This window comes from Notothenia rossii, assembly GCF_949606895.1.
Source record: "Notothenia rossii genome assembly, chromosome: 6".
NCBI classification, from domain to species: domain Eukaryota; kingdom Metazoa; phylum Chordata; class Actinopteri; order Perciformes; family Nototheniidae; genus Notothenia; species Notothenia rossii.
In genome coordinates this window covers 23630328-23655063 of record NC_136909.1, presented here as the reverse complement: position 1 = coordinate 23655063, position 24736 = coordinate 23630328, and the positions used below count along the sequence as shown (strand labels likewise).

General features: G+C 39.4%; 1 protein-coding gene across 1 annotated transcript; it reads left to right on the top strand.

Moving 5' to 3' along the window:
• Nucleotides 1-139: 139 nt before the first annotated feature.
• Nucleotides 140-24139, top strand: rnf122 (ring finger protein 122). The gene is made up of 6 exons (XM_079686798.1): nt 140-833; nt 8101-8257; nt 18874-18919; nt 19005-19046; nt 19200-19282; nt 20617-24139. Exons 1-6 carry the CDS (start codon nt 809-811, stop codon nt 20729-20731), a joined length of 468 nt encoding a protein of 155 aa, XP_079542924.1. The 5' UTR covers nt 140-808; the 3' UTR covers nt 20732-24139.
• The last annotated feature ends 597 nt before the right edge of the window (nt 24140-24736 follow it).

The following is a 24736-nucleotide window of genomic DNA, read 5'->3' as shown; positions in this document are numbered from 1 at the left end:
AAAGAAAATAAAAATAAAAATGTTGAAGACAAAGGAAAACATACAATGTTAACCCATCATGTCAATGATGATTTATTTGTATTTGGATTGACTTTATCAAGCGTCACATTGTCACAGCTTTTATTTGACATATAGGCTACACAAAAGGGTGTCCTTTAAGTAAGGTTTGCACCATCACCCAGAAAGAGGGGTAATCCGGCCCTGTATAAATCAGGAGCCTTTGATTCATGACCTCAAATTAGCGAGCAAAACACACATGCATGAGGAAATGGTGGATGTGTTGGCACAAAACACAAGCAACCAGTCCATGTTGGCCGTTACAACACACACACACACGCACACGCACACACACACACACACGCACACGCACAAAGACCGCCTGCTGATTGGTCGCCCCTCACGTCAGTACTGTCTGCAGGGGCGGAAATAGGCAAATCCAGCCAGTGCTCTAGTTTCTCACACAGATGCTGCTGCTGGGTCAGTGTTATGCCGTCTATTAACAATAACAGAGTCAAAAGAGGAACGACGAGAAGGAGAAGAAGGAGGGGAACATCCACATCACCATTTCTCCTTATCTCAATCTGCAGGGATGGAGCAAACAATGTGACATAACCGCGCTTCAACTTCCGACCAAAAACGCTTTTTATCCACCTTTTTATTCGTCTTTTTCACAGGTGCCATTGTCTCGTCGCCTCTCACAGCTGGCAGACAGTCCCTGGCACGGCTCGGTTCACTTTACAGCCTCCATCCATCTGCACGGCGGCTGCGGCTTGTTGGTAAACAGGATCGGACTCCCTCTGGTGCATTGATGCACCCGTTTCAGTGGTGTAACGGTGAGCAGTCATTTTACATTGTTAGGCCTCTCACAGAAAATGTGCAATACAGCCTGTTATTTAGAGGGAATCTCTCGTGGCAGTTATATAATAGAGCAAGACTGTAGTCTCTGAGTCACTCCAGTCTTCTTTTCAATTTAGACATTTCTATTGTGAGAAAAGACAATGTGTGCATAACGGTGAGTTTAAAGTGCCCTATAGTGTTAACATCCCCTATGCATCATGTTGAAGCAGTATATAAACATGTCATACATGGTTTATAACACACTCATGTTGTTGTTTAAAGTCTGGGATTCAAGAAGTTGTATAAAGGGTTTATTGATATATTCATCATTAACTTTATCCCTTCCTGTGGCACCCATAGGTGAGGGCCCATGGTATTTTGAATTATAGTAAAACATAGTTGTAATCATATAAAACGTCTTTATATCAAGTTATAATCACTGACAAATACTGTCAAGTAATACAAACGTAAAAATGTTATATATGTTCCTAAAACTACATTATTAGTGATGCAAGAATTTGCCCATGAATCAATTTCTCAATTGACAGAAAATAATTCAGCTACTATTATAATAATAGATGATCAACTCAAGCATTTTTCAAGCAAGAATAGCTCCACAAATGTGATGAGTCTAATATTTTCTTTGTCACACATTTGCGAATAAATTATCTTTAGATTTTTGGTCTTACTGTTTGAGTTCATCACCTTTTTTGGCGATAAATAGACAACATATTTTGCAGATTCATTTATGATGGAAAATACTATCATTATAATATGTTATAAACCTTGTATGGCGTGTATTGTATACTGTGTGTGACTGCTAAATAGAAGGACCTGTAAAGTGTTACCAACATAATTATTTATTTAGGTTACCTACAATATCCAGTTTATATTCTTATAATATATCTGAATGTTATATCCATTTTTGTATTGACAGGTAGAAAGAGTCTGCTTAATAAATAGAATCCTTTATTTCCATCTTGATTTCTTCCAGTTGAGCGCCACACAAGGCCAGTCATTGTGCTCTCTATGTAACATGTTGCCTCTGTGGATAATGTGGTTCACACTATGTGCAGTCTCTCACTTACACTCCTCTCCCCCAAGTCTAGCAACTTTCCCTGTCTTCTTTGAAAACTGCTGTTTGCATCTGGAGGTATATCTGTCATGCATAAACAAAGGAGTCTCTCCATGGCTGTGAAATGGTGTGTCAGTGCTTTATTTGTCGGGGTGAGACCTGGTGAAAAATGATGGATTATCTTTCCTATTTCTCGTGTCACCTTTTTGAGGGGCAGCTGCCACAGCAGTGTCCTCACTGGACTGTTGGTGGTGTTCAGACAAGAACAATTACTCCCTTTGTGCTGATCAACTCCCCTTCTATTCATAGAGGAAATAGTACACACACACACACACACACACACACACACACACACACACACACACACACACACACACACACACACACACACACACACACACACACACACACACACACACACACACACACACACACACACACACACACACAATCAAAGAGTGACATTCTCTTGGCAAATGAAGCAGTGTCAGGCAGCCGCAGCTCAGCTCTGTTTGTCAGTGTCTCTGTGATCATGCCTACAGTCTTTATGCGTGACACATGTAGCACTTTGATGCATGTGATGGGGAATTCTGGGCCCAACCTACTTTCTTCCTCTTCTTCTTCAGCAGCAGGCAGTCATGCAGGCGAGCTTGAGTGTTTCCCCGATTAACTATTGAATATTTGATGTCAAGCTCTGTCTTTAATGCTAGCAGCAGCAGCAGCAGCAGCAGCAGCAGCAGCAGCAGCAGCAGCAGCAGCGGCAGAAGCAGCTTTGTGTGTGAACGCAGCTTATATAGGACAACACCTTACCAGGCATCTCATAGGATCTGTCAGGGAAGCTGCCATAGTCGAGGCATTTTACAGCCCTAGCAAATCACGGAGGGACTTCCCTGGCTTTTTAAACCAACAACGCCAAAATCTGTCTGACAGCTGAAACTCAATACGACCGACTCCGATTCTCTCTAAATGTTTCGCTATAGATAGCTTTCATCATTTTTTTCCCTGCGTCTGCTTCTCTCAGTGCCGTGGCACCGGTACGGCTCCTGAGTGTGCCAATATATAGGTCAGTGGTCATGCAGGGCTCCACCCAAAGCAAAATACCACATATATCTGCTCTTCATGCATAGAAAAGGTGGAGGAGGAAGACGTGTGTACCCGTCCGTACCGGCAGTCGTGACATGACAAACACACACACACACACACACACACACACACACACACACACACACACACACACACACACACACACACACACACACACACATAGACTTGAATACTAATGACCCAGATCTGATTTGCGAGTCTGCAGCAGCATCACAGGTGATTTGTGCCATCAGCTGTGCAGTGACATGAATACAGGAACATATACCATAGCCCCCCACCCCCTGGCTGTATGTCTCTTTGTCTGCTGGGACCTTTGTGATGCAGATTGTTTGACACAGTGTGAGGATGATGGAGAATATTTGTCCTACATCTATCTGCTGGTTTGTTTGTATGTCACTTGTATGTAACGCTACCATTGTGGACGCTGAGTTTTAGCCTTCTGTGGTATATGAATATGGAGGAGCCGACGCAATGATAATGAGTCACGTGCAGGACTTATTATGAATCAATAGCTAAACGTGTTTTTGTAGAGGAGAAGGGACGTTCTGGCACAACTTCACCTACTACCAATGTACTGTATATGGGAAAGGGAAAAAGTCCAGAGTGAAGAGGAGGATTTTAGTCGTTTGATTACCATTCCATTGTATTGACTTGCAGGGCTGTGTAGCTGTTCAAGGTGAAGCTGGAGGAGGAAAAGAAAACAAAGTCCTGCACAATGTTGTATTCATTTTGTGGGCTTTTCTTTTGATGGATTTTTGTGAAACACTTTGGCATTTAGTTATGGCACTTTGGTTTTTAAATGAAACCATCTGAGACCATGGTTGGTTCTGTTATATACTTCTAAAGCGTGGCAAAGGGCCCAACTTGACTCTCATTTATTGTAAGGGGTTGGAAACAAAAAGATTGTGAATGGCTGCTTTCATCTTTAACAAATATTGTGTTCTATAAGCTTATCATAATATGATAAGCTTATAGAACACAATATTTGTAAAAAACAAAAAAAATGTGTATTTAACAAAACAACATATTATGTTGTTTTTTATGTAAAACAGGAATCTGCAAGGTAACTAATGACTATAGCTGATAAATAAATATAGCTCTCAAATGAAGTGGAGTAATAGGGCTTATGTAGGCTATTATCCACTACAATTACATCCATTTCCATTAAGGAAAAGGCTTTGCAATGTAATTATTATAAGGGTTTGACTCATGACCTCTTAATTTGTCTGATAATGGTAGTACGGCCCTGCACATGTCCTTCAGTTTGTGTTCAATTCGCAAACATTTGAGACCCTGGTAGTGATTGCCTCTCTCTGAGTGAAGTCATTTAGCGTGGAACTTGAATGTGCAGCCACAGACGAGCCTGGATAGATGAAGCATCACGGCTCATTCAGAGAGAGTGGAACTACCAGGCGGGAATTATTGATCCTCTCATACTGCAATTTCCACTGTGAGACGGGAGAAATGTCAAATAGAAATGTCAACGTTTCACTTTGGCTGCAGAAGGTACTAGAAATACAGCAAAAAACTGTGCAACAAGAAAACAATACTAATCTCAGGATATGATAAAGGTAAAGGACTCCATTTAGCCATCCATCGGTTGATCCATCTCTCTATTAATCCATCAATCGTCCTATATGTCTGTCTGTATATACAGTGGGGGAAAAAAGTATTTAGTCAGCCACCAATTGTGCAAGTTCTCCCACTTAAAAAGATGAGAGAGGCCTGTCATTTTCATCCTAGGTATAGCTCAACTATGAGAGACAAAATGAGAAAAAAAATCCAGAAAATCACATTGTCTGATTTAAAAAAAAATGTATTATGATGGAAAATAAGTATTTGGTCAATAACAAAAGTTCATCTCAATACTTTGTTATATACCCTTTGTTGGCAATGACAGAGGTCAAACGTTTTCCGTAGGTCTTCACAAGGTTTTCACACACTGTTGCTGGTATTTTGGCCCATTCCTCCATGCAGATCTCCTCTAGAGCAGTGATGTTTTGGGGCTGTCGCTGGGCAACACGGACTTTCAACTCCCTCCACAGATTTTCTATGGGGTTGAGATCTGGAGTCTGGCTAGGCCCAGCCACGTTTCATCTTCAATGCCCTTGCTGATGGAAGGAGGTTGTCACTCAAAATCTCACGATACATGGCCCCATTCATTCTTTCCTTTACACGGATCAGTCGTCCTGGTCCCTTTGCAGAAAAACAGCCCCAAAGCATGATGTTTCCACCCCCATGTTTCACAGTAGGTATGGTGTTCTTTGGATGCAACTCAGCATTCTTTCTCCTCCAAACACGTCAAGTTGAGTTTTTACCAAAAAGTTCTATTTTGGTTTCATCTGACCATATGACATTCTCCCAATCCTCTTCTGGATCATCTAAATGCTCTCTAGCAAACTTCAGACGGGCCTGGACATGTACTGGCTTAAGCAGGGGGACACGTCTGGCACTGCAGGATTTGAGTCCCTGGCGGCGTAGTGTGTTACTGATGGTAGCCTTTGTTACTTTGGTCCCAGCTCTCTGCAGGTCATTGACTAGGTCCCCCCGTGTGGTTCTGGGATTTTTGCTCACCGTTCTTGTGATCATTTTGACCCCACGGGGTGAGATCTTGCGTGGAGCCCCAGATCGAGGGAGATTATCAGTGGTCTTGTATGTCTTCCATTTTCTAATAATTACTCCCACAGTTGATTTCTTCACACCAAGCTGCTTACCGATTGCAGATTCAGTCTTCCCAGCCTGGTGCAGGTCTACAATTTTGTTTCTTGTGTCCTTTGACAGCTCTTTGGTCTTGACCATAGTGGAGTTTGGAGTGTGACTGTTTGAGGTTGTGGACAGGTGTCTTTTATACTGATAACGAGTTCAAACAGGTGCCATTAATACAGTTAACAAGTGGAGGACAGAGGAGGCTCTTAAAGAAGAAGTTACAGGTCTGTGAGAGCCAGAAATCTTGTTTGTTTGTTATTGACCAAATACTTATTTTCCACCATAATTTGCAAATAAATTCTTTAAAAATCAGACAATGTGATTTTCTGGATTTTTTTTCTTCTCATTTTGTCTCTCATAGTTGAGGTATACCTAGGATGAAAATTACAGGCCTCTCTCATCTTTTTAAGTTGGAGAACTTGCACAATTGGTGGCTTCTAAATACTTTTTTGCCCCACAGTATATACTTTTGGAGAAATGTTATCGCCTATTTAATTGTGTGTCATTCTATTCATCCTCTCAGTCGTCTATTTATCTATCCATTCATGCACCCATTTGACATATATCCATCCCCGAGTCGAGAGTGCATCTTAAGGCCTTGGCACACAAAACGGATATCAAAAGATTACCACATCAAGGGGAAATGTAGGACTGTAGATATACAAGCTGTTGTTATAATAGATACATTAAATAAAAAGCAGCGTTTTTGGACCAATTTAACAACACTCGTCAACCACCTATCTTCTTCATAGCCATGTCATTTTCAAAAATAATTGCGCACTGATTCGGCTAAGTTGAACAGTCAATCATGGCGATTTGTCACTGGTCTGTGCCACAAATGTAATCGGGCAAGTGATAAATCAGAATCGAGGTTCTTGCCAGGTACGTTTATACATGCAAAGAATTTGCTTTGGTGTCTGGTGGTGCAAACATAAATCATCTAAGAAAATACGTTGCAATTGTAGGTCAAAGGCAGTATAATGATAATAAAAATTGTGTTTTTTTAAGAAACGATTTTGTGGTGTGGCAAAAACTGAGCCACAGTCGCTCTGGATGGCTCGACATTGATGTGTCAGGGCTTTTAGGTACAGTAAACATAGACAAACAACATAAACAGACTTTCCAGTCCACCTAACTCTTTGGACTGTGGGTGGAAACTGAAGCAGATAAACAGTAAGAACATGCAAACGTTACATATACAGAAGAAGCTGGTTTCTGGCAAAGCTCTTAAATGTGCAATTTCTTGAAGTAAAGTTTATTTTAGATTTAATATAAGCTGATGCTGGTGGCATTGAAAAGTATGGATTTCTCTGTTATGATTAAACAATATACAAGCTGATTTCAGTCAATCAGCTGCTGTGATTAAAACTGGAGGACTCACAGCCTCCTCCTCCTGTTCTAATGTGAAGAGGTTCATATCAGCAGATGGCGGTGAGTCCTGTGTTAGCTCTGATGCACTATCACTCACTGGGTTTGTGTTACCCCGATCTCACAAAGCCCCCTCTCACATGCAGATCTGACTTCTCATTACTCATGCAAACGCACAAAACACAAGTGTGCTCTGTGTGTCTCCTCGTGTCTGTCCATATCATCTACAAGTGTTTTTCTGCGTTATTTTTCTCCCTAGTAATCGGGGAATGCACGGTTCTCTATTTGGTAAATAAAGTCCATCATATCTAATGGTCATGCCATGGCCACATTTGATCTTCAATCCTCCCCCTCCCCCACCCCTCTTCTGACCTTGACTGCAGACAGCGGTGTTACAGTGATAGTCTATTTCATGGTAAAAGAAACACACACAGTAGCGTCACAGCCAGAAGGATGAAACAAAGGGGGGCACCTTTGATGGGAATACCATCTGTTTGGATTGGAGCTCTCTGCAAAGTTCAAGCCATGAAAACAGCCATTAGTGTACGAATCAGCTCACTGTACAGGGATACAGATATATTTCTGTGAAATAATTGAATAGTGCTATGACTTTAATGAAATTGCACTCAGTGATTGACTCAATATCATACTTTTTGTCTGTGGCTAATGTTCTCTTATGTTTATTTTGATGCCTTCACAGCGCACAACAAATTGTGGACGTAACAATGTTGCTTTGGCGTGCCATTTAGTTTTACATGTTTAGGTCCAGTAATGAAAAGGACTTTACCTTTCCCTCAGCCTTTCTTTCCAAGCATATGTGTGTATTTGAAAAGTGGCAGGTCTGACTCTGAGCTGCCCATGGATAGTAGAGTTCTCTATATATGAACCTTTAATTTGTGTTTGTAGACATTCCTGTGTGAAGCAGAGTCAGGCTTTCATTGTTTTGCTATTTTTTAGTTGCATACTTCTTGTAAATGTATTTTTAAATCTTTCCTCTGTCTTTTCTTCAGGGTGCTTCTGTGGTCTGGGACTGGTTTATTCCAACAAGTCGTGCACCATGCCGCCCATCACCTTCCAGGACCTGCCTCTCAACATCTACATGGTCATCTTCGGGACAGGCATCTTTGTCTTCATCCTGAGCCTCGTCTTCTGCTGTTACTTTATCAGGTGAGGGGCAATAGAAACAGAAACAGTGATCAAAAAAAAGAAAGGCGTTAAAACAAAGGAAAGGGTGTGTTTTGTAACATGGGCACTTATCTCAGTTTCTCTTTACACCAAAACAAATTCAAGAAAAACCTAAATGTATTACCTGGCTAAAGTAACGTACAGTGAGGACAATAACAGGGTATCCTGTGTAATTAGAGTACATGATACCGCTGGACTTGAGTAAAACATCTGTCAATGATTCAAGGCTAATATGCTACATAATTTAAATGCATGTTACTAAATGTTTAGCATATATTGACATTTTTATTCATTGGGATAAACCCCTTGAGATGCACCATCTCGTTTTCAAGGGGGTCCCGACAATAGCAACAACTTACAGGCATACATAAACAAAAAGACAAAATGCAAAACATGACACACAAGACAAACCACATACAGTCTGTTAAGTGAAATTCAAGCAATGCACACAATCATTACAATTTGAGAAAGTCGAGCAAATCAGTTTCATCAATATCAGTTAATAACAAGTAAAGACCAGTTGAAAGTGAGATGATAACGCATGTTTAAACATACCCAATGATGCAAGAGATCTAATAGCAGCAGGTAAAGTATTCCAGTCAGTTGGGGCTTTGAACATGAACACTCTTCTGACAATCAATTTTTTTGCAGAGGGGAAAGAGAAATAAATCTGAACAGAATGTCTAACTTGATGATTTGGTGAGTAGGGTACAAAATACTACTTTAAATAAGGGGGATAGTTAAGATAAATGCATTTAAATATCAGCTGAAGCCAATGCGTGTGTCTTCTTACATTTAAAGAAGGCCATTTAAGTTGGTTATACATTGTGCAGTGATGTGTATGAAAAGGACAACCAAGAACAAATCTGCATAGTCTATTGTAGGCTATGTTGAGTGGAGCAAGATCTGATTTATGTGCATTTTGGTAGACAACATCACAATAGTCCATAATCGGAAGAATAAGTTGAGAAGCAATTCTCTTTCGGACACTGAGCGTAAAACAATTGCGAGAGCGGTGTAAAACACTGATTCCGTAATTGACTTTTTGTATTACATGCTTTATATGTAGTTTAAATGAAAGTTCAGAGTCTAGCCATACACCAAGATATTTAAAACTATCAACTTTATGCAGAGAAGTGCCATCCTTACATGTTATTACTACATTAGGTTTGGATTTGAGCTTCTGCCTGGTACCAAAGACCATGGTATAAGATTTTGTTTTGTTAAGCATTAGTTTATTGTGTGATAGCCAGTCCTGTAAGATATTAAAATCCGATTGAAGAGAGATCTGAATTTATGAAAAATCTGATTTGGATGTATATATGACAGTGTCATCAGCATAAAGGTGAGTACAACAATTAATGAGACAAGAAGATAAATCATTTATGTAAATAGAGAACAGAAGTGGGCCCAGAGTTGATCCTTGGGGTACACCCTTTTGTTGGATCAACAGGTCAGACTGTTTTCCATTAACAACCACACATTGCTTTCTTCTGTGAAAGTAAGAGTTAAACCATAACACTGTATTATTAGAAAGGCCAATGCTGTGAAGTTTATCCAAGAGCAGATATCGATCAACGAAATCAAAGGCTTTTGTCAAGTCAATAAAAATGGCACCTTTGAGTTCACCATCATCTGCAGCAGACTACAAGTCATTCGTAAATTTAAGTAGGGCACTTGTTGTGGAGTGATTAGGCCTGAAACCAGATTGAACCGGAGATAAAATATTATAAGTATTGAGATAATGTGACAGTTGATTATAAATTATTTTCTCCAAAACTTTGGAAATAGAACAGATTATAGAGATTGGTATATAATTATTTGTATCAAGTAAATCACCACCTTTATGCAGTGGAATGATGCGTGCACATTTCCAAATAGTCGGCAACTCACAGGTGGACAAAGACAGGTTGAACAAATCAGCAAGTGGGTACATGAGAATATGGGACGCCAATTTTATGAACCTGTTTTCTATACCATCGAGTCCTGCACTGCCATCCACTTTTAATTCTGTGATAGCATTATGAACTTCGTGTGGTAGAATCTTCTTAAAAGAAAAAGAACTGTTGCAGTATGAGTCACTATTAGAAATACCAGTCGTCAAATAGGAGTCAGATAGTAGTGTGGAACATACATTAGCGAAATGCTGATTAAATATTTGGGCAATGGATAATGAGTCATGAATTATTGCATCAGCAGTTCTTATTTTATTAATAGAATGTTTACCTGATTTATTTAAAATAGATTTAATTTTAGTCCAAAATTGCTTGGGATTCTTAAAGTCCGATGTGAGAGATTATTTATAGTAGTTCGATTTAGCATCTCGGTTTTGGTTTTACTCAGATTTCGAAGATGCCTGTATACTTCCCAAACGGCTATAGTTCTTGAATGACGATATATTGACCATGCTTTATCCCTTTCCCCAAAGAGACTGATGAGTTCAGAACTGATCCAAGGGAGATGTTGACCTTTGACCTTAACCGTTCTCACAGGTGCATGTTTGTCAGCTCTTTATGCAGAAAATCCCAAGCATCTTGTACAAAAGGTATTAGTTGAAATCTGTCCCAATTAAGGGCAACAACATCATTAATAAATACATCAACATTACATTTTTTATATTGTCTGATTTTGACTAGTTTTGGAGGTAGTTTAATTAATTTGATTTTCCATACGCAATAAACAATTGAATGATCGCTGAAGCAATCCGACATGACACCAGCTTTTAAGATTCTGTCAGTGTGTGACACCAGTATCCAGTCGAGCAGAGATTGGGTTCTGAGAGTGATACGAGTTGGCTCAGTAATTAGTTGTTTAACATTTAGACTACTGAAAAGCTTTTTCTCTCTATCAGATGATTTATCCAACCAATTTTTTTTGAAATTACCAAGCAAGATTATTTCATTTCCACAGGAAATGGAGTTGATCGTGTCAATTATATGTTTAAAAGACTCTGCAAGTGAAGAAGGCGGCCTATAGATGCTACCAATAGTTAAGCATTTATTTTCATGAAATATAATTTTAAGAAAAATGCATTCAAAATGTAGAGGCTCTATAGAAGTAGCAATTAGCTCAGTCACAAGGTCAGAGGAGACATAAATAGCCACACCTCCACCCCTGCTGCATCTATCAGATCTGTAAGGCAAATAATTTGTGATTTGTAGTTCACTATCGGAAATGTTACTACTAAGCCAAGTTTCAGAGAGTGTGATGATTTTAGGTTTATGTAGAACAACCCATATCCAAAGTAAATCAATTTTGGGCAATAGACTCCTGATATTCAAATGAATGATTTTTTTACCTTTTAATTCATCCAGTCTGGAAATAATAGCAAATAATGTTCCTGTCACTTGTTACGCATACATGCGATTCATGATTGTAAAGATTGCTAGATTCAACCATTAATGTAAAACAGACATACAAAACATTCAAACACAAAAAGAAAAATACAGAAAAACACAAAACAACCTTTAAGAAGGCCCAGCAGCCCTGGACACCAAATCCCAGAGCATTACCATGAATAAACTTAAACATAAACATAATAAATAATTACACAGAGCTCAGTCTGCATTACGAAGAGGATAAAGAAGTCATAGCTCAAAGAAATTCATCCGAACGAACATAAACATTATTTAACAATAACAGCCACTCGGGGCAGTATTGCAATAGTAGTGGGCTCTAACGTGCCAAAGAAGAAGAAGTGACGTCAACGTCACTCTAAAATGTAAACAAACAACACAACTGAAAGAGCCAGGCGGGTGCCCACCTGTTATATTAAGTTATAATAAACACAAAAGAGAGTGTCAACAACATCTCAGCAGTCATGACACGTCACGTAAACAGGTCTCTGTTTTTAGAGAAGATGAGAAAAATAAAAAACAAGAGAAGAGAAGAGAGCATCATAACTTATCAAGAACCGAAAAACGTTATTCAATCCAAGTAACTGCTACATTGCTCACTATAACATCTAATCTATAGAAGCATTACACAAATCAATAAAATAGATATTTAGTGATCTATATCAAACTGCACCAAAGTAGTGGACCGACCAACGTCAGTACGGAGAAGTGTATACATGTGTATGTGTTATGTGTGTGTCCGTGAAAAGAAGAGGAGCAGGGTGACCTCTCAACTGTTGACTGTGTGTGAACTCCCTGATGAGCTGAGGGGACGTTTGTGTCTGAAGCACGGGAGATGAGGCAACAGGAAGTAGCCCGCTACAATGTGTGAGGACAGTAGCAAAGAAAACGGCAGAGATTCAGAATAAACACAACCTGAATAGCACACAGTGGGAGTACCCAAATAAAAAATCAACATGAACGTCTACAATGTATAAAATCTCATAAGGAAATCTCAACACCTGCAGTATGATTCGTTTTTCTTTTTTTTTTAAAGGCTCTCTTTGGATGGCTGGGGGTCTCATAATGAGCTATTTTAGCTGTCACTGTCAGAATCACCTCTGTTATCGAAATGTCAAACAATTTACAGAAAACCTTGGGTTTTGGCTGGATAATATAAATACAACCACTAAAGGCTGGTAGTTGGTATCCAGTAGGTATGTGCCGCTTTTCCTCAATCATGTGCATTTAACTCCTGTGTAGTTAATTCCTTTTTTCTATATATAATTACATTAATGAACAGCAGCACAAAGGAAAATTCAACATACTCCAAAACATGGTTTATTCTTGACTAAGACACCAGTTGACAAAATAATCTCATCCTGCTCCCTATTTAATAGATGTTAACTTCTCAATCATATCATTCTACATATGTTGGATGTTTTATAGGCCAAACTGAAGTATTTTTAGTTGAAGTAAATATATTTCTGCACAGAGATTTATATGTTTCAGCGCATTGTTTAGCTGCTTGGCCAGCTACTGGACCGTTAATTCTCACCAATCTCAAAGTTTTATTCATCGGCTGCAGCAGACAGCTGTTTTTAGTGAAAAGTACCAAACGGCAGACAGAAACAGTTAGCGACTCTCTGTAAACATAATGGAGCATTTAGCAGCCAAGTATTTCCCTCAGGAGTTGTTAGACAACAAAAAAGAATAGTGAATATCATCATTTGGTTGGATGACACATGTTCCTTCTTAACTTCTGGATTTGTAAACAACTAACAAGTTCACCATATAACCCTAATTGTGATAATATGTAAATGTTCTGTTCATAACTTCTGGCCAAAAAAGTATTAATTGCCGTTTATTACTTTTGTGTCAATAAATATTATAAATTAAGGATTTGGTGAAACAGTCACACCTAAATCCCCATTCAGACTCAATCATGAATCTGTTGGGGTTCAGAAATGTAACTTATTTATAACAATTTATGTTGAATAACAAAAAAAAACACCTAATGGACTCTGTGGTGAGATTAATGTGTCAACTGTTCTGTGATGCTAGCAATTAACTTTGATTCGTAAGAAACGTAACCTTGTTCCGTTTTTTTATCCAAGAATTGTTGTATTCAACGTGGATGAGAATAGGAAGAAAGCACCTTTTCAATTTCAATTCAAAACAATGAAAACAAGGGGAAACCCCATGTGTTGATGAACATCCATACCAACTAATAAATTGGCCTTTTTTCAATAAAACACACAGTACAGTTGACCCAATAATAGATCCTAAAGGTTGGAATTTTCAGTGCAAAAAAAATCCATTTTTTCAACTCTTAGACAAATCTGGGAATCTAGTATTATATAAATAATGGTATCAATTCAAATCAATCAAAAAGCATTTTAGATTTTCTGAGATTTCCTATTGTAGTTATCTGCCCGAGAAAATAAGCGTTTTTTCTGTTTATTATAATCATAATAATGTGAACGCTTTATTTGGTGTAGGTTTGGCTCTAAATAGACCGTCAACTCTGTCAGACAGCCGGGATCCTTCCTGTTTTCTTGAAGCACTTACCTCTGAATCACGACCAATGAGTCACTTTCTTTCGGCTCCTTAAACGGGCTGAAGGTAGTCTTCGGTAGGAGTGTGATTGTGAATTCATTTATAGACGGGGTGATTCATCACATGAATACTGAGTGATGAATGCCATTCTTTGTTGGGGGCAGGCTTCCCATTATCCACTCAGACAGGCTCTCTGTAAATCAGTGTCAGGGACTTTGTGATGTTTGGTTCACGTAACTTAAAATCTGTCTCTATTCATCTATGTTAGATTTCCTCCTCTAATCATACAAAGCAATTATATCGTTTTCAAAAAAGCCTTGCAAAATGGTGGAGTACACACACAAAATCATTTCAGCCTTCATTTTCAAACAGTTTCTATTATAGTGGCACAAACCGGGGGTGTACACAGCACTATACCTGCAGTGTACAAGACGGTAAAACCACAAGAGTGCCAAAAGCACTCACCCAAAATATCCCATCTTAAATTATACCCTAATGTGCTCTAACAGCACACTAGTCAGAGAGAACCATGAGTTGCAAGCCTTAAAGGTCCCATGTCATGGCCATTTCCACTGATCATAATTCCATTGTTGAGGTCTACTAGAAAAGATTTATATTGTGCAATTTTCTAAAATCACTTTGGTTTCTCATACAGCATCTCTGTAAACTACGTGTATTCACTGAATTTCACTCTCTGCCTTTAACGGCTCGTTGAAGCTCCAATAGCTCCAGCCCCCACCCTCCCTGTGAGCACAGTGTGCTCTGATTAGTCGGGACGTTGTGAATCGCGCTGAGCTCCTTGGAGGTGTTATTTCCTTGTTTAGCGACAGCGAAACACAGCCAAGCTCACCCTGAGCACACACAAAGTCACAGCCAAAGTAAAAACAATAAGTGTGGCTTGATATTGAGTAAGAAAAAGGTTGATAAACGCTGTGAGAATGGGTCTGCAGAGAGAATTTCGCCGCGATCCCAACTGTCTGTTATCAGCCTGCAGCCAGGGAGGAGAGATCAGCAGAGCTGCCTGCACTGAGTGTGTGTGTGAGGAAGTCCGTGGATTGGTCAATTTGGACCAATCAGCGGGGGCTTAACGTAACGGTTCCGCCGACGTAACGTAACGGCTCCACGGATTGGTCCATTTGGTTCCGGGTAACGCATGACATCATGCGGTACCCCGAAGATTCAATGGACAGTGACGTATCTCCAACGAGGCGTTTTGGGGAGGTATTTTCTGTGTTAGAGTTTTACTCGCTAAAGGGTGTACTTTGAGGGTTTTGACTCTGCAGACCGTTTACATGCATAAAAACCTTCATAACACACAAGGGGACGGGTAATAACCGGAAAAGCATTACATGGGACCTTTAAGTGAAATCTTAAAATAGGACTAATATTTGTGTGCTTTCGCATTTTTTTTAAACTAAATTTATACTTCTCGACCCTTGTAATAAAATGACGGAGCACAGAGGAGGAGATATTTAGCCACCACATTACCAAAGAAATGCACTGAGTCATTTCATTTATCGTCACTTGTTCATTAGCCAAAAACAGGGAACACGACTGCTTACTGTACTCAGACAAAAACATTACTTATAACTACAAATGCAGAGTACTTTGGTAACCTGTAGTGGTAACCAGTGCATGCCGTAACCCCTCAATTCCATTCTTTGGTCCTTTAGTTGTATACCCTCCTCCCCTCTCCCCTCCATTTTCTGATATGAGAAGGAGAATAAAGTGACAGTTTCATTCGAAAATGCGTCAGCAGCAGATAGGGCAGACTGGAGGTCATCATGAACACAGCTAGAGTCAACAGTGAGATTCATTTGGTTAAATCTGTGAAAAACTTTTCTAATAAGAAACATTTAGCCTATAAAAACTTTGTATCTGTCTCTGAACAATCAGAACTCGAGCTGATGCTCTGCGGATTTCTGAAAAAGATCATAAAATGGATACTGTAATGTCAAAGCAGGAAACAAATGAAATGCGTGTTGATGTATTATAAGCAGTCACATTATAGTTAAAGGGGACCTATTATGCCATATTTGAAAAATATATTGTAGGGCCATACCTATACAAAACATGTCTGTGAAGTTTTTTGCTTAAAATACCAAACATGCCTCATACTGCTCATACCCCTCTATGAAAGCCCTGTTCCAAAAAGGCTGATTCTGCTTTAAATAGAACGGCTGCTGCTAGCCACGCCCCTTTATAGCGTCACGCAGCTTTCCCCTGCTAAGAGAGTTTTCTACCGGGGGAAGCTCAGCTAAACACTGCGATGATTAAATGCCATATTATGTTCCCAACCACTTCAAGCATTATTTCTGAAACAGTATGGAGCTCAAACCTTTCTCTCTCGCAGGGTTTACCGCAAGGACATTACGTTACACATATTCTCTCCAGTACAGCGTTAGCTCTGAGTGTTAGCATGCTTGCTGCTATAAACACAGACCATATTACTGCCAAAACCACGCCGTGCATTGTTTCTGATACAGCACAAGTGTTTACCGCTAGAACAGTGCCATTATATGTATTATATATAACAACTTTACTCTAAGTGCCTCCTGCAGACATCCTGCTGAATACACAGACACACAGCTGCGAGAGTGGATTCAGCTAGACGACTGTATACGGAGACGATAGGTTGGGACCTGTCACGTGTGCCACATTTTACCAATGACCTCAAAGGACCCAAATCCTGGATCAGCTCGTTTGCACCCCCGTTTCTTCTTTTTCTTTAGATGTGGGTAAGGAGGAAAATAGAGAGTCTCCTAACACACCAGGGACACATATTTATGTATAAAAGACATAAAAAAGTGCATTTTGCATAATAGGTCCCCTTTAACATTAGCAGTACATCAGCTTGGTTAATATCAAAGGAAATGATATAGCGTTTGATAGGCTTTAATAAAGTCTGTTAAAAATATTAATGAAAGGAAAAGCAGTAGTTGTTTTTTTGGCACATATCCTTTTATCCCCCCACACCTGTTGAATTAATTGTGTTCAATAATAACTGGTCTGCAGTAGCTGTATGAACATTTTCTATTCTTGTATACCGGGCACAAAACTGATACACTGAAATCTCCGTCATTCCCCCCTTTCACCCACTTCACATTATTCTTTAGCCATGGGAAATCTGTACACATGTAGATCGTGTTACGTGTATCCTCACATTGTTCTGCAGGGAAGATTGTTAGTAGCAATCAGCGTAAACAATCAACCAAGTGACAAACACAACCAATAACTGTCACTTCCCTACTTAAAGCATAACAATTTTGTATTTTTATTTCATTTGAGGGGTAACAGATGGCATAAATAATTATTCATATCTCATCTAAGATGCTCTCACTGCATTAATTTTAAATCCCAGACAATGACAGACATGTGAGTCTATGTTTAGTTGTGTAAAAACAATAGGCCAAAAATAACCTGCGGCTCGCCAAATGATAAAGATCTCCTCTCTATTGTTATTTATTAGGGTGGTGCAGGGATTCAAAGACGCACCGTACTCATTAACTATGTTTGTGTGTGTGTGTGTGTGTGTGTGTGTGTGTGTGTGTGTGTGTGTGTGTGTGTGTGTGTGTGTGTGTGTGTGTGTGTGTGTGTGTGTGTGTGTGTGTGTGTGTGTGTGTGTGTGTGTGTGTGTGTGTGTGTGTGTGTGTGTGTGTGTGTGTGTGTGTGTGTGTGTGTGTGTGTGTGTGTGTGTGTGTGTGTGTGTGTGTGAGCATTGGCGTGTAGTTGCTACATTGTGGGAACTGTGTGTTTGTGTGCTTCCAGGGGAACTTGTCTTTGTCTCTGGATGTGTAGTTGTTTGAAAATAGTTAATTATCAAAGCTTACCCCTGCAATTACACAGCTTCTGTTACACACAGCAACATCATGTTACTGCACAAACTTCTCCAAATCTCAGCCGGGATCCAAGGACCTGCTGTGAAACTCATCATAGAATAAATATAGACATCTTTGTCTTTTAACAAACAAGTTTCAAATGGGTAACTTACTGTATGTACCACTTTCAAATTGTCCTTTATATTAATCTCTAAAGTTACTAGTTGCTTTGCAAACTATAATTTTGCTAACATAGAAGTATACTTTAATTCATACAAACATATGATACGAATGAGCTGTTCCGCAACCAGCAGCAACAATAAAATGTTGGTTTACTTTATAAATAGGACTTTACATTTTATATGGAAATAGTATTCTGCATTCCTCACTGTGTAAAAGGTCCATCGTAAGGAGATGTAATCTGGAAAACAATGAGACCTGATGAAGGTCAGACAAATTGAAACGTTGTGAATGAATATCCAGCAGCACCTAAGAAACTGTGTGTGTGTGTGTGTGTGTGTGTGTGTGTGTGTGTGTGTGTGTGTGTGTGTGTGTGTGTGTGTGTGTGTGTGTGTGTGTGTGTGTGTGTGTGTGTGTGTGTGTGTGTGTGTGTGTGTGTGTGTGTGTGTGTGTGTGTGTGTGTGTGTGTGTGTGTGTGTGTGTGTGTGTGTGTGTGTGTGTGTGTGTGTTGGGGGGGGGTTCTCATACCTTTAAATATTCTTGCCTGCATCTGTTTCTATTGTTACTTCAGTGAAGGAGTCTTACATCCCTTTAAACTAGAACGTCATGCAAAAGTATAGTTGATTGCATGTTAAAATGATTGTTTCCAATAATTTCTCATTATTTAATATGTTTATTAAAACCCTTTTTCAATTTTAATCCACAGCAAACTACGACACCAAGCCCAGAGTGAGCGGTTTGGATACCGAGAGGTAAAGGCTTGACTGCAATATTTAAGCACACTTTACAGAAACAAAACCCTCTTTTAAACATATTTATTTTGTGTCAATCCTGCAGGTGGTTTTAAAAGGTGATCCAAAGAAGTTGAATCTTCATGGGGTAAGGATGTTATTATAATGCACATTTGCACTGATTATTGCACATAAACACACCTTAAGAGATGTATAAGGTGACACAAACGTAAATAAAGATAATGCATGATCATTTCATCAAATGAGGGTCCTCACTGCGTCCTGTCTGTACCTCCTGCAGCAGACATGTGCCGTGTGTCTCGAGGACTTCAAAGTGAAGGACGAGCTGGGAGTGTTGCCATGCCAACATGCTTTCCACAGGAAGTGAGTACATGAGAGAACAGTGGAGTCTTTCTCTGATGCTTGATACCGCTTTGCACCCACACTGGCTTGTTCACATTAAAACGTTCATGTTTCATCTAAAGTTCAGTGATTACAGGAATTATACAGAGAGTTTCAGTGGATTTATTGCTGGCTGCAGCTACAGGAGCTCTTGTTCAACATTCAGGGAGAAAGAGTGAGAGCAAACGCGTATCCCAGCGTGCAATGGGTAGACAACCGGAATAGATAGTGCTACTTTATGATCTTGTAGGGGAGGCATTCCTGACGTTAGTTAGGCTTCTAAAATTGTGATTTCCTCACAGTCATCTGGAAAATTTGAAGATTTTTTTATGTCAATATTAATCAGGAGGGACTTAATAGAAGAGAGGCACAAATAATGTTATTTTGTTATTTTAATTTGACACAGTGCATAACAGTAGAAGCTGAATATATTCTTTGAGATGTCTTAGAGAACAGTTTAAACCATGTCTCTCAAACTGCAGTTCAATAAGGACAGATTTAATGGAAATGTATAATAAAGAAAGACTTAAAATAAAGACTTTATTGATGTGAAGAATCCTCACTAAGCGTCAGTCTGTATGAAGACAGGATATCGGACAAGTACCAGGTGATGGCAGTAAAGATAAAAAAAGCAGGTGTTTGTTAAAGCTCAGTTTCCTTAACATCTTGGACGTGGTACATTGTGCTATAGTAAGTCTGAGAGACGTTATTATTATTCTACTTAAAGATTGGCTGGAGAACCGTGGGCAGAAAAGTCAATGGGTGGGATCTATTATTATAGATTGAAAAAAAAAGAATCATAAGTCATAAAGGAATAAAAGGAAAATGTGGACTAACTTCAATCAAAGTTTCTTTATATTACAGGGCTCTCTCATGTTCATGCATGGGCAGTGGTGAAATGTACAAGTCCCGTTTTGAGGAACATCTTTGCCATGTTATCCTTATTTTTACACTTATAGTTACTTTGAACATCAATTTACATACAAAACATTGTCCGTTTAAAATAAATAAATTAGGATATTTTGACAATTTCAATAACTTTAACGTAATTTTCATGCTTAAATGGCAGGAAATGCTTTTCAGACCCTCAAATGCGGAGCTGTCCTGTTTTATTTGATATTAAACCGATTATCTTTAAATATTAGAATATCATCATCAATAATCCAATTAATTGTTATTTGCAGCCCAAGATCCAAATATTTCTTCCCCATGATTAATCAAGTATGGCTTGGCTTTGATCAGTGAAACATATTTATAATAGTGAGAGGAATCATGGTCTCATGTTGCTCCATCCTTTTAATTTCTCTCCTGAACAGGTGTCTGGTAAAATGGCTGGAGGTGCGCTGCGTCTGCCCCATGTGCAACAAACCAATAGCGGGCCCCCCTGAGCAGCACCACAGCATAGGGACCCTTCTGGATGAACTGGTGTAACTGAAGGACCCCTGCAGCCCGGGGTGGCCCGCCTGCCGCGCCCGGGCCCGAGCAGCTGATATCATTTAGCAACTAGCAGGAACATGGACCCTGTGCTGCTGTTAAAAAATCAGCGAAGAAACACTGACATGATAACAGTAAATTGGGGTAACCTAGTTACCATCCAGAGAAAGACAGAAGGATGCTGTTGCCTAGCGACCATATCCAAGATGGCAACACGACACCTTGTGGTGTCTGAGAGATTATCTCCAGCCACCCACACATCACTCCACCACTCTTCTTTCAACATCCTCCCCCCCACACATCCCTCACATCTTCTCTGGTTACATCGAGTCAGGTTAATGACACAGCGACAAGTGAGTGTTGAAGGATGGCAGCGCAGGGTCAGAGGCACTGATCCCACGGCATGTCTGAGTGTTGAATGTCATGGTGGTTACTAACATGAAATAATTATCAGAGGATGTTATTAAATCTCTCACTTAATTATTTTAGTAAAGACGTTTTTAAACAAAGCTACAGAGAAAAATATATTTCATCGTCCCTTAACATGTTGAGAGGAGTTACACTGCTTACAATTCGGTATTTAAACAAAATGTTTCAATAGGTACAACAAGGGTTTACCAAAAATATCTGGGGCCTCATTTATAAAGCCTTGCGTAGGATTGGCGTGAGAAGGTTGCTTACGTAGGACAAAGCTAATAAATACGCACCGACACTTTCCGGTTCATAAAAGACTGCGTACGGCACATCCTACGCCGGTTTCACTTTATAAATCACAATCAACTCGAAATGCGGCGCAGCTTTTGCAGGCTTCACGTAACGCCCATATTTGCCTATAAATAGTCAAAGAAACGCCCATTCATTCATTCCTTTTAACTGACTGCATGAAGAAGATCGCGGGAACTGACGACAGAACAGCTAAAAAAGACATCTCACACCGTGAGTGTTTCTCAATGTCGAGTAAAGCTGCTCCAGAGCCACTATTTCAAGCATACTATGTAATCGAGTCCCGCCGAAGGACTGTTCCAATGTCCAGCATACTTGGAATTCTACCGAGCACAGCATACTTCGTAGTGAGAAATTTCGAGGCTGCGGTCTTAAAATCCCCACAATGGTTTGCGCACGGACCAATTTCCCCAAATCTGTGGCGGAAAATGTAAGGCGGGGTCTCGGAAATGACGCACACCTGCACACTTGCTCGCCTGTTCCACTCTTTGTTTTCCGAATGCCAGGAAGTATTCTTAGCTCGCTTCTGAAGCAAGTGACTCGGAAGACATGTGCTACCAAGCAAGCGAACTCGACATTGAGAAACACCCCGTGTCAGATTTTGGTTATTTTGGAGAGGTCGAGATCAATCATATTGTTTGGTGGATGCAGTTTGAACCAGAGTAGCAGCATGGACGTCGGATCGTCACCAACATAAATAAATAAGTGAAAAAGGTCAGAAAAAGGTTAATGACAAAAAAAATACACATAGCCTAACCTTCCTCAGGCAGTGTGTTTGTACCGGGGACAGGAGACACCCCCTTGATGAGAAACTGTAAGAAATGATCGGGGAATCCCTCCGGAGTGGAGTCATGACGACTGGATCCGAATGATTTTTTTGTATGTGGTGGTTTGTGTTCCAGCTTTCGATCAGCAACTATATATCCATAATCCACCAGTTAAAGGAAATACAACTAATGTGTTGTGTTATATTAGCTGTACAATTTACCACATATCGTGTTCTTAGTTTCCATACCTCCTGTGTTTTACGAGCAACTTATCAAGTAGGCGGCGAACGGCATAAAACATGATAGTATATGCATGCTCGTATCTATACAACCTATAGAAATGCAAAATGGCGTCAGTTTAAAGTAATTATATCTTTCTGTTTACCGCATCATTTATGAGAATACATTTCTTAACAAGGGAACATAATCGAGGGGTGATAAATAAAATGTCCGTATTTATTTATTTCTCCAAGTTATGTTTTTGTGTGCACTGAGGAGTCTCAAACAGGCGTTTGTTAAATCATTTTAAGATTGGCTTTAATCAATTTGTGAAAATGAATTCTTCATATATGATAAATGAGAGGTAACATTCTATTTATGGTATTATTTCCACATATTTATCTCCATTCTTCCTTCTGCCAACGGTGTCGCAGTTTCTCGTCTCTCCCGTTTTTGTGCTTAGTGCGTAGTGCACGCATGGGTCAGAGTTTGCGTGGAGGACCGCACATTTTCCCGTCAAGTTATTTTTGTATAAATCGCAAACAGTGCGATGAAACTGGTGTACGCCATCTTTTGTGCGAACGCACCGTTTATAAATGAGGCCCCTGGAGCCATCTAGCACAACATTGAGGCGAAGACATAGACAGGGTTTACTAAAACTGCTTCAAGGGAACTTTTAAGGTTTTGGGCCAAAGATTATGAAGTCACATTGGTAAAAAAAAAGATGAAAATTTGAATTCAAGCGTCATCAGTGGGACCTAAATTAATCATATTAACATCTCAAACTGTAATCCACATGTAGCAAATTAATCAGTATTTCCATGTAAAACCAATTGCCAAACTGATTTAATACTTATGATTGATGTGTAAAATCCATGTTGGTGCCCGCCTCTACAGTGATATAATGTTCTATGTGTTGTTTTCCCCACTGGGATGTTATTTTAATGTTCAAACATGTTTAAATTGTGTTAACATAGATGAAAGGAACTGACATTTTTTACCTTTCACTTGAACATTGTGTTTTTTTGTTGATTCTTTTTTTAGATATTGCACTTTAAATTCACAAAAAAACATACCGCCTTTGTTCTTCTAAAATGTTAAGACTAAGGGTTGGAGGCAGCATAGCCGGTCCCTTGTTTTAAGGTGTGGTGAATCTTTTATAAAAGTCTGTGAAGTATCCGAGAAGCTGCTTCATGTGAAGAGAAGAGAAGCAGCAAAGCCTCGGTGATGTTCTGTGAATTCATCTGGGAAGAAACTAGATCTCACTTTTATACATTTCTGTGGCATTATTGCTGGTGATTCTGTTTTTACATTCCTCCATCCTATTTTTCGTGATTTACACGATTCAGAAAGCGAAACACTGCCTAAAATTGAGCACAAAACTCACAAAGCACATTGTCCACAGGCACCTGCACTGTACATTAAGCCACACACACACACACACACACACACACACACACACACACACACACACACACACACACACACACACACACACACACACACACGTACACACACGTACACACACATACACGTGAGGCTGTCGACTTCACATGAGTCCGCGTGCCAAGAAAAGAAAAGAAAATGTCCAAGAGATTTGTTCACTCTGATTCTGGCCACATTCCACATTTTGTAATCCAAACAGATGTAAATATCTTGAAACATTAATAAATACAGTTGTCTGTTTTGCTCAGCTTCTCTTCTTTATTTCTTGGTAGTCTTGTATCTGGCGCCATCATGAGGTGAAAAACTGTAGGAAAATGTGTTGGATTATTCAATCTAGCTCATTGGTTCACCACCTTTTGGCTTTTGACCCGTGAGCAGAAGAATGCCATAGTAAATTATCCAAACACAAATTCATTTTTAATGATTTATTATGGTTCTGAAAAGTTCTGGATTGGTAAAATCAATTATTTCGCGAGAGAAAAGCAAGGAACACTTCTTTACAGCAGTAAAGATTTGTTGATTTCATAATTGGTTATTATTTCTATCAATTGCTTTTACTAAAAAAAAATGTTGTGTGTGTATCCATCGAGAGTAAATAAAAAATGTATCAGATGACCCAAATTACATATTTCTACTTATAATGCCACAATATCTTACCATGCTGTTGTTTTATCAGCACCGCTATCAGAGATTTTGAATATTTTCTTTGGGGATTTATTGATTTTAACTCACTGTAAGTCTAGATACCGCTGAAGGTGATTTGTTTTCCTTTTGTGGAAAGTCAGTGCTAAAGGGTATTGGAACTACATACATTGTTTAGTAAATATTAAAGGTCTCCTGCCATGCA

Bases quoted from the DNA above. Each gene is read 5' to 3' on its own strand.
- rnf122 (XM_079686798.1), top strand. From the start codon at position 809: ATGCACCCGTTTCAGTGGTGTAACG. The intron at 834-8,100 runs GTGAGCAGTCAT...TCTTTTCTTCAG, and splicing joins CCCGTTTCAGTGGTGTAACG to GGTGCTTCTGTGGTCTGGGA. The intron at 19,283-20,616 runs GTGAGTACATGA...TCTCCTGAACAG, and splicing joins CAACATGCTTTCCACAGGAA to GTGTCTGGTAAAATGGCTGG.